The following is a 10,360-nucleotide window of genomic DNA, read 5'->3' as shown; positions in this document are numbered from 1 at the left end:
ACAGCGCCAACAGCCCTGGGGGACACCGGGACCCCGCGGGGACAGCGCCAACAACCCCGGGGGACACCGGGACCCCGCAGGGACAGCGCCAGCAGCCCCGGGGGACACCGCGACCCCGCGGGGACAGTGCCAGCAACCCCGGGGGACACCGGGACCCCGCGGGGACAGTGCCAGCAACCCCGGGGGACAGCGCCAACAGCCCCGGGGGACACCGCGACCCCGCGGGGACAGCGCCAGCAACCCCGGGGGACAGCGCCAGCAGCCCCGGGGGGACACCGGGACCCCGCGGGGACAGCGCCAACAGCCCCGGGGGGACACTGGGACCCCGCGGGGACAGTGCCAGCAGCCCCGGGGACACCCAAGACTCGCTCTGGGACAGTGCCAGCAGTCCCGGGGTCACCCAGGACCCGCGCTGTGTCCCTACGGTGCGGCTGGGAAGGCACCGGAGTGTCTCCTCGGTGCATGACCCAGCTCAGCGCCCTGGCAGAGGGATGTCACCTGGGGCAGGTGGCACAGGAGCTTTGGGGTGTCTGCAAGCCCCGGGCAGCGCTGTCACCCTCCAAGGGCAGAAGTTCTGGCTCGCCCTGGGGTAGAACTTGTTCGGTTTTATTCATTTTTGGCTGTTGCTCCTCGTCCTGTCTCAGTGAACAGAACCTTGGAGATGTTTACATGCCTTGGTGACATCTCAGGCTTCTCTAAGCTGAACATTCCCAGCTCATTTTTGGATGAAAAGGAGAGGAAGCCCCAGGTGTCTGTCCAGCCCCAGGTGTCTGTCCAGCCCCAGGCATTTGAATAACGCCCTTAAATAACTTCTGTGATGTCCTGAAGTGGCCAGGTAGATGGACAGGGTGATTTTTGCAGGTCCTTTCTCAGTGAATTGTTGTTCTATTTCCTGCACATTTGGAAAGGCAGCTTTGGAAGTTCTGTTGGGCCCTTTGACCTGAAATAGTCTGAGGGTCATCAGAGCTGAGAATGTGTGAAAAAATTTAAGGCACTTTCTGCTGAATTTCCTTTTCAGTGCTAAGTTCACCAATTCTGCTTTAGGTGTGCGCTTAACATTTTAAAATTCCAGGTTTGTTTCAGCAATCTTTGCTCTCCCAGCTCATGCCTGTTCCTCCTTCTCCTCAGGCTGGAGGACCGGTACCTTTCTGACATTTGGGAACCAGGAATCAACCCTGGGATCTTTGCTGAATTCCCCTGACCAAACAAGGCCTGTCCCAAAGCTGATGGCACAGCACGAGCCTGTTGAATCAGCAACAGCCACAGAGCTTTCTGAACACACGGAGTGGACACAAACAGCTCAAAACAGAGCCTGGACCAAAAAAAAGCCCAACCAAAAAAACAAGACAACCAAAAAATAAAGTGGAAGAATGCAAGGAACAAAGTTGTGCTGTTCTTTCCCTTTTTAGACAGGTTTTACACGTAAAGCTGCCTCATCCTTGTGGAAAGTTACTTTTGTTCGGTGTCAAGCGGCGATGACTGTTCTGCAGAGGGAGCTGAAGATCTCTGTGCAGAAATGAATGCTTGTCCTTCACTGCTGATGAGATTCCTCCAAGGAGTGACATTTTGGGATGACGCTGCTGGCTCGGGCTGCCATGGAGAATAAGGGAGCTGTTGCTGCTCTATTTATCCCCTGCAGAAGTTCTGGCAGTGAGTAACTGATGGCTCGGGTTAGTCAGACATCCACCCTTTCAGTGATTGATGGGTACGTGAGCGAGCCTTCCAGAATCCTCTTTGAATAGCAAATGGTGTCATCCCGAGCTGCCACTTGCCAAATTTCACTCCTCTTTCACCTTTTCTTCGCATCCAAACTCGGAGTGTCAAAAGTTACTTTTTCCCTACAGAATGTTACCTAACACTCCTTCTCAGTCACGTCATTCTAAAGGAAGTTTTTAGCCTTAAAACTCATCTGCTTCCTGCCCTGCTTCAAGCCTCAGCCCGGCGCAAAATGAATTATTAAGTCAGATTTTGGTGCTCGGAAGAGAAAACTTCTACAGAAGAGCCACCACAAAGCCGGAAAGTTCAGCTCACAAAAAACCCACAGCTTAGAAAGGCTAAGAGAGGAACTGCACCCGCAAAAATAAAAACATCATTTGCCGAGCAGCTTTCAGAGCCTGTTGATGGTTTTTGCTGTGCTCCAAGGAAAGGGATTCAAACTCCTCCCAAATGCCGGGGCTGAGCAGCTTTTTCCAGGGCACCATCGTGGAGCGCACATGCCCTCGTGTGGTCGCTGCTCCCGCACATCCTCCCGCAGCTGGGATGCCCCAAAGGAGCTGTCAAAGGCAGGAATTTATAAATTTTCCTCGCCTGAAGAATTCCCAGCACATTCAGGTCACTGCCCGAGTCCAACGGGCAGCTCCAGAGGTCGGACCACGCACTTGGCTGCCAAAATGTGGCTTTACACACCTAAACTCCAGCATCTGACGAGTTTTCCCCCTCATTTTCCTGTTTTTCAGTGCCTAAAAGATGCTCAGTAGCTGCCAAAGAGAAAAAATTAAGGAGACCAAGAATAAAAGATTAAAATCTAAAGATTTAAATCTAAAAAGATTTAAAGATTAAAAGTGGATAGACTTTTCCTTGATTTGCATTGATTATTGTATTAGAAATTCCAGATACTGCGAGTGCTCAGCCCTGACCACTCTCCTGTATCAGGATTTTGCTTTTCTGGAGAAACTGTTGCCCAGTCGATGCTGTTTTCAAAACAATCAGAAGATTATTTCTTTTTTTAAAGGGATTTCTCCTTTCAGGGTTTTATTTGCACCACGTCCTGGTGGAGGAACAGCCACTGTGCCACTGCAGAGCCAGAGCCACAGCACCTGGGACATTTAGGAAGTGAGAAGCAGCTGTGACAACTGAAATATTTCAGTGTTTGTAGCAGTCAGCAACAGCTCAGAGATCTAAAAACTTCTTCCTGTCTGCTGTGGCAGAATAGATTCATGGCTATGCCTGCACTCTAATTGTTTCAGCCACATTTAAAACACCTTTTTTGCCAAACCTTTGTTTCCTCCCAGCTTATGAATTGTTTTATTTTCATTTTTTTATTTATTTATTTACATGCAATGGAGAACAGCAGACTTTCAGGCAACTAAAACACATTTTAGGTGTTTCATAGCCTTGTTTCTGCAGCCAGAAAATCACCTGCAGAACAAAAGGTGTGAAATATTTGTGCTCCTGCCTGGCACTCTTTGGTTGCTTGGTCATTCCCCCTCCACTGCTTGGTCCCTGTCCCTTCCAGCAGAGAGAGGGAGAGAATTGCAGGAGTAAAAATGAGAAAACTCATGGGTTGAGATAAAGAAATTTAATATAGGCACGGTGAAAATTGCACACACAAGCAAAGCAACCCGAGGGATTAATTTCCCACTTCCCACTGTTCAGCATTTCCAGGGAAGCAGGGCTCCATCACACATTACAGGTAACTTTTAGCACCTTTGAGGAGGAGGAGGTCTATAAATAAATAAGGATTTTGGATTGTCCTTCAGTTTCAAGGCATATCTTTGGTACAAAAAGGAATTGAGGGTATTAACAAGACATTCCTGGGACAAAGGGGGCTTGGTGCAAAGCAAAATCTGTACATTCCTTTCAGTTTGGGATCTTTAAAAACCCCTATTCTTTCAGAAAATAGAAGAATAAGGGGACAATGCAAAACCAGGACAAACACCACACATATCATTATTAAACAAGTGCACAGAGAGGGCAAATAAACTCAAAATCCAAATTCCAGTGGAGTTTTTTGGGTCCATTTCCTCAATATCCATAAATCTCATTGTCCACCCAGGTGGACTCCTTGCTCCTGCCCACACGGTCCCCGCAGAGCTCGTAGATGTCGTTGGTGACAAAGCCACTCTCTGTGCTGGCCAGTGTCACCAAGCCACTGCTGGAGGTGTCCTCGGGGTCCCTGCAGGGGCTCTCCAGCCCCTCCTGGGCACGGAAGGAGGAATTCTTCGTGCCAGGTCTGGCCCCAGCCAGGTCAGCCTCGGATTGCTTGTGGATGACTCTGTAAATGTCCAGCTTGGGGCTGTCCCTGCCGGGCTGTGGCAGCCAGGCCCCGTCACCCTTCGGGGTCACATCCACCAGCTCCTGTCTCCTTGGGAGGGCAGGGCAAAAGGGGAAAGCCATGAAATGCTTTGGGCACAGAGGAAAACACAAACCAACAGCAGAACTCTGGCAGTAATTCGGAGATGAGCCCTGAAGCTGGGCTCAGGACATTCCTTATTCCAGCCACTCCAGGCAAATCCCATGGCAGGGATCAGCCATCCCCTACTCAGGGACACTCTGGGCTGCCAGCTCAGATGCTGGGGCAGCAAAACTCCTCCTGACACTCCCAAAATCCCAGCCAGCATTCCCCCCCAGGGCTGCTGTGCACACAGGGAAAGCAAGGAGAGAATGATGGTAAACATTATTTGCTCCAAATTTTTATCCTTTTATTTCTATTGCTGCATTTCTTCCCTTTGGGAGGGGAGCTTCTGATAATTCAAAGCTTTAATAAGAAAAGGGTTAACACATCAAAATCATAATCTTGGTGACTTTATTTCCTGCCTGCTATGTCTGTGGATGCAAGAAAAGGATATAATGGGATTTACTTAGAATCTTACTTCACAATTAACACAGCCTGGAGCATCAACATCACTTTTTCAGCATTTCTTTGGCTGCAGACACTCCTGCCCAGAGCTTTTAACAGGATGGTGAAATTAGCTGTAAACAGGACAAGGTGTCAGTGTTAATTTCTGACACAAAAATGCCACTCACCTCTTCACCAGCAGCCAAAAGCAGGAGATGCCTGCGACAGCCACCAGGAGAAGCAGCACAGGAATGCTGGAAATGAGGATGTAGGCAAGGCTCTGAACAGGTTCTGGGGGTAAAAATTAATCAGGGTCATAAGAAGAAATTAATTGCAAGTTTTGCATAGTTAATCACAGATGTACAAACAAAACTTTCACAGTTGAGCCACTCAGAAGTGATTTAATAAAAGTGGCTTTTTCACACCCAAAACACTTTGCACAGCTTTGTATTTTGAACATTTTTACCACCAGAGCAACCTCTTTATTTTGTTCTGGGAAATACTTGAGGGAAGTTTTGTTTTTTTTCCCCACAGGCTGTTTTCTATATCCAACCTTCCACATTTTGGGTCAAACACTTGAAATGAGGTTTTGAGAGCACAACTTACCTTTGGCTCCTACAGCTGTTCCATTGGCACCTTTCCTCCAGCGTTCCTCTGGGAATTCTGGCTTCCAGGGCTCTGTTGCCACAGCTGGAAAGAAGCAGCTTCATTAACACTGCAGATGTTTTGTTTTTTTTTAAAAAAATAATAAAAAGCGAGGCTGAGAGGAGATTGAAGAGGCTGAGAGCTGCAAAGATGTGTGAGGTGTGAGGGACTCTTGTGCTTCAATCCCTGCAGCATCACCAAATTCTTTCCCTGCAGGATGGAGCAGCACAGGGAAAGTGCAAATTGCAGGGGAGCTTCTTGCTCAGGATGTTTTTTGATGCTTTTTGGGTGTCCTTGACAGTGAATGTCGGAGTATTTTCCACTGCAAGTCAGCAATAATTAAAAAAAAAATCCCAAACAAATATATCCAACTCACCTCTTCGGGAATTGTCTACTGGAGCTTTCGTTGGCTTCTCTGAAAGGAAAGAGAAACACAGAATTTCCTCATGAGTGAAACTCACAATTTCCAACCTGAGCTGTTCTTCCTCAATCTGAGACCTCAAACCCTTCACAAAAACCCCCAGGGAATTTATGTGAACCACAAGCAGCTACAGAGAGGACACACTGGGATTTTTTTCCCCGTTTGCAGCATAAATTTAAAGCTCTCCCTGTCCCACCAGCGAAGCTGAGGAAGGGTCTCCCCATCAGCCACTGCACCCCTCATTCCTTCCCCTGGGGGACTGAGTTTTAAATCCCACAGAGATTCATTACCCAGGGAATATTTGCAGATGAAATTGTTTTTCATGTTGCATCTGTCATCGTTCCACTGGAACATGTAGGGGCCTCCCACTCCTGGTGGGGCGGAGGGTTGGTGGTAGAGCACCACGCACACCTCGCCCCCGCACGACGGCTCGTCCACGTACCAATTCCTGGGAAAAAAAAAACACTTTCCAGCAGCTTGGAGGGGAAAAAAAGCAGAGTTAAAAGGGTCATACTTTCAGTGGGGAAAATGGGATAAAATGCAATTATTTGTTCTTTTAATTCAGATTTTTCAAACGCTGCGAGCAAGGTGTTCAACAAATATCAACAAGAAAAGCTCCTCACAATCACCCTTCCCTCCTTCCTGTCCCAGTCAGCACTACCAAAAAATCTCAACTAGTACAATTAACAGATTTTTATAATTATTTTTTATAATTATTTTTATAAATAAATTTATTTTTTAAATGTAGTGGCAATGTTAGGAATGAACATGGAGACCTGTGGAATAAACCAGAAAGGAGGATTCCATCCTGGTCCCTGGGTACATCTTTAGGAATGTGGGTTTGGAATTCACTATTTTCTTGTAGACAAAATTCTTTATTGAACATTAAAGTAGCTCAAAATGAGCTGCAGTTGTGTAGGGAAAGTCCAAGTTCTCCTGAGCTCTTACTGAGCCTTGCCGAGGGGTGTCTCCACACCATTTCAGACCTGTGCAAAATCATCATTTTTGCTCTCTTGGACTCAGTGCCTGCAAAATTTTGGCACCTATTCAATGAAAAAAACCGAAAAATCTGAAGCAGAACCTGGCTTCCTCTGTCAGAAATGCACCAGCACAGTCTTGCAGACAATTTTTCTGTTATTTTCTAAGAATAAACCTCACCACCAGACACCTGAGCCGCTTTTCCAAGCGGTGCACAGGAAGGAGGTAGTGCTGCAATATCACTGTTAATGAGAAGATATTTTATGCAAATTACTCAGAAAACCACCTCTAAAAGTCTCCTGATTTTTCCAATTGTTCAATCCCCAGGGATTCTGGAACCAGCAATGTTCTGCCTGCCAAGGATTTGCTGCGAGCTGATCCACAGGACATAAATAATTCCAGCTATCCCAAGGTATTCAGCATGGGAGAACACCCATTCCAAGCCGTGTTTTTCCAACCATTCCAGTGCTTTATTCCTCCCTCGCTTCCTTCCTCCCCTGGTGTTTTCCTTGGCTTTATCATTCAGCATAAATAACTGTGTCTCACCAATGGAAGGCAGGAAAGCTGGGCCTGTTTCTTAGCAGCAGATTGTGGTTCCAGCTTCCCATCATCCACCCCCAATATCTGAACCACGGCAGAGACTTTAAGATATCAAATAATACTAAGATCAGTTTTTATTTGTTCATTTCTGAGTGACTGAAAAGCCTTATGGGCTCCCAGAGCAAAGAGGTCACAATTCCAAGGTGTTTTTACACCAATTCCAAGGTGTTTTTACACCAATTCCAAGGTGTTTTTACACCAATTCCAAGGTGTTTGTACATGGCTGATATAAAGATGCAAATTGGCATTAACGTTGTTGCTTTTATAATTTAATTAAAACAAATCCTGTGGTTCCTTAAGTGAGGAGGCAGAAATCTAAAAAGTGCTGTGAAGACTTTAGTTTTCCATGTCTGCAATAAATCCTGCAGCTCTAATATTTTGCTGTCTCACAGGAAAAAGGTTATTTCTTCAATAAGGGAATAGCATTTTTCATTTTTCAGGACATCAGGTATAAACTTCAGGTGATCTGCAGCACAGGAATCTTCAGGTCATTGGTAGCTGCCTAATCAGAGATTTTTAAGGCCACACCACTTGTTCCTTCCCATCCTTTTAGCCCCCAAAAATGATGAATTTAGCCTAAAGCAGGCACTCACACAGGGCAAGGCCAGGAGGGTGATTTGTGCACCAGGATGGGAGCACAGGGAACATCACTGCTTGGATTCATTGCACAAAACTATTCCTAAAGGCACTGCCAGTCCCACAGAGCCACTCCCAGGTACCCACCGAAATTTGGATGAGCTCCCATCTGACCAGGAGTAGAAGCTGTGGCACTCTGTGCTGTTGTCCTCCTCCTCCTTCCTCCTCCTAAGCCCTATCCAGAAGTCCCCATCAGAAGCCAGGAGGCTCCTGATAAATGATTCAATCAGTCTCTGCTCTGCTGGGCTCTCGATGCTGACTAAATGTCCCCCATCAGCTCTGCAGGCCAGGTGAGCTTCTTCATAGCTGGTTCTGCGGGAGGCATCGTGGAAATAAACGATTTTGTAGCAGGGTTTCTGCGTGCCACGCCTGCAAACCGTCTGCCCTGCAGGGAGGGAGAGGAAACTCTTACAGGAACAGTGCTAAACGGGACCAAAATTAAGGCTAAAACATCAATTTGGATGAGTTTTGTGCTGTTTCTATGGAAAACACAACACAGGTAAAAGTCTCTTGTGTAACTGGGCTGGCAAATGGCATCTCCAAAATTTTCTCGCTGCATCTCACGGTTGAGGTTGGTCCTTTCATGACCTGCTCTTCTCAGCTCCCTCATGATTTTTTCTGGGATCTGCAGATCCTGAGAATTCTTCCCAAAAAACCACTGATACAAGTGATACAAGTGATGCAAGCTGATACATGCAACATTTTAAAAAACAAAGTTCCCTTCCCAAAGGGTTCAAAGAGGCTTTTCAAAATGATGATTGTTTTTAAGGAGTTAAATGGTCAAAATTAGATTTGATACAAGCAGAGATAGCAAGAATTTCTCTTTTCGGGTACATGCAATTGTTTAATGGATGCTGCAGTGCCATAGAATATTTTGGGTTGGAAAGGACCTTAAAACCATCTCACTCCACCCCCTGCCACGGGGACACTTCCCACTGTCCCAGGCTGCTCCGAGCCCCGTCCAGCCTGGCCCTGGACACTTCCAGGGATGGGACATCCACAACTTCTCTGGCCAAGCAGGACCTCACCACCCTCACAGGGAACCATTTCTCATTTACACTCAGCCTCAAACCCTTTTATTCTCCGGTGTCTGGACTGAGGATCACAAGATGAGTTCCCACAGCCCAATTTCCAGCTCTGCTCTGTGCTCTGCCTGCCCAGGGAGTAAACAATGTCTGTTTTCAGGCTGTCACAAGCCAAGGACTGTCTCATGCAGAAGCAGCCGAGCTTATTTTGGTTCCGAGGGAAGATCAAAGTGAAAAGACACATCATCCAAAATGATGCACTCGTGTGTTTTTTTCAGCAGAGCAGTCCCAATATTTAGACTGTGGAAACAAACAGTTTTGTTTTGCTCAGTAAATATTTCTTTGCAGGCACAATCTGCTAACCTACATGTTTTTTACAGAAGGAAAACATTCAGCAGCATTTGTGGTGTGCTTGGAACAAATGGGATAACACAAGGCCAGGTCATTATAAACCCTGCCATGGGATATTTGCTGGCTTTGCTTTATCCTTTTGTATTGGTCACTGTAGGAGTGGGACTTCAAACACCTTTCACCCTGGAATTTTTCAGCAGTTAAATAGCCAGAAGTGGAGTTTGCTAATATTTTGCACAGGGATTACAATAGGAGCAGGATTTTTACTACGACAGCAGTATTAAAACATACATTTCTACCATAGCCTGTGTTTCTCTTGGGAATTTGACACTCAGAGAAAAAGACAAAGCCCCTTACCTCTTCTGAGGGAAATGTCCACTGCTGTTGGGAGAGGCAAAAGGAAAACACAGACAGCAGAGTTTCATTAAAAATCTGCAACTCTCTAGAAACAGTGCCACAAAAACTGCAGCCTTTGCTGATACACAAACACATTTTTTCCTCATTTACAAAAAGAGGAAGAAAGTCTCTGCCTTATCAGCCAAACTTGCCATTACTTTCAGCTAAGGGAAAGCTGGAATTGATTCCTGGCCGGACTTCACTGCTCGTTCATATCCCGAGCTCAGTTTAGGACACTGAATGCGCGGCTCTGAGCAAGGCTGAAAGGATTCCTTGTATTTCTGCCTCATCCTCACTCGGGATCTGCCCCAGAGCCCAGCCAGCTCCCCAGGGCAGGGCGGCGGGGAAAATCAGCCGGAAAAGTTGGAAAAGACCTCCAGAACGATGGAACCCAGCCTCCCCCCGGCACCACCGCCAAGCCAGAGCATCCCTGCCCATGTCGCGACAGCCGCCTGAGCATCCCGACCCTCCCAGCGACTCCGGCGGGGCCGAAGGGGTCTCTCCGGGATAGGGAGGATCCCCACACGATCCCCCAGCGATCCCAAGCGATCCCCGGCCATCCCGAGCCCCTCTTACCGCTGAGCAGCCGCGCCCCCGCCGCGCAGCCCAGCGCGGCCGCGCACAGCGCTGCTGCCGCCAGCATCGCTCCGCCGGGCCCGGGACAGCTCCTCCTTCCTTCCCTCCTTCCTTCCCTCCTTCCTTCCCTGCCTCCTCCTCCTCCTCGGGCCGCGGGTTCTCTCAGCCCCGGCA

General features: G+C 47.6%; 1 protein-coding gene across 2 annotated transcripts; it reads right to left on the bottom strand.

Moving 5' to 3' along the window:
• Nucleotides 1-3,288: 3,288 nt before the first annotated feature.
• Nucleotides 3,289-10,360, bottom strand: LAYN (layilin). 2 transcript variants are annotated; one of them, XM_058857186.1, is made up of 8 exons: nt 10,187-10,360; nt 9,572-9,595; nt 7,926-8,223; nt 5,915-6,072; nt 5,580-5,618; nt 5,165-5,248; nt 4,747-4,849; nt 3,289-4,084 (listed from the first exon to the last, which is right to left on the bottom strand). In XM_058857186.1, exons 1-8 carry the CDS (start codon nt 10,251-10,253, stop codon nt 3,745-3,747), a joined length of 1,113 nt encoding a protein of 370 aa, XP_058713169.1. In that variant the 5' UTR covers nt 10,254-10,360; the 3' UTR covers nt 3,289-3,744. The 2 variants fall into 2 exon arrangements, with proteins under 2 accessions (XP_058713169.1, XP_058713170.1); XM_058857187.1 differs by lacking the exon at nt 9,572-9,595 and having other exon boundaries at nt 10,187-10,353.

This window comes from Poecile atricapillus, chromosome 25 (genome assembly GCF_030490865.1).
Source record: "Poecile atricapillus isolate bPoeAtr1 chromosome 25, bPoeAtr1.hap1, whole genome shotgun sequence".
NCBI lineage: Eukaryota > Metazoa > Chordata > Aves > Passeriformes > Paridae > Poecile > Poecile atricapillus.
Note: the sequence above shows the minus strand (reverse complement) of the source record. Positions and strands in the feature narration are given on the sequence as shown.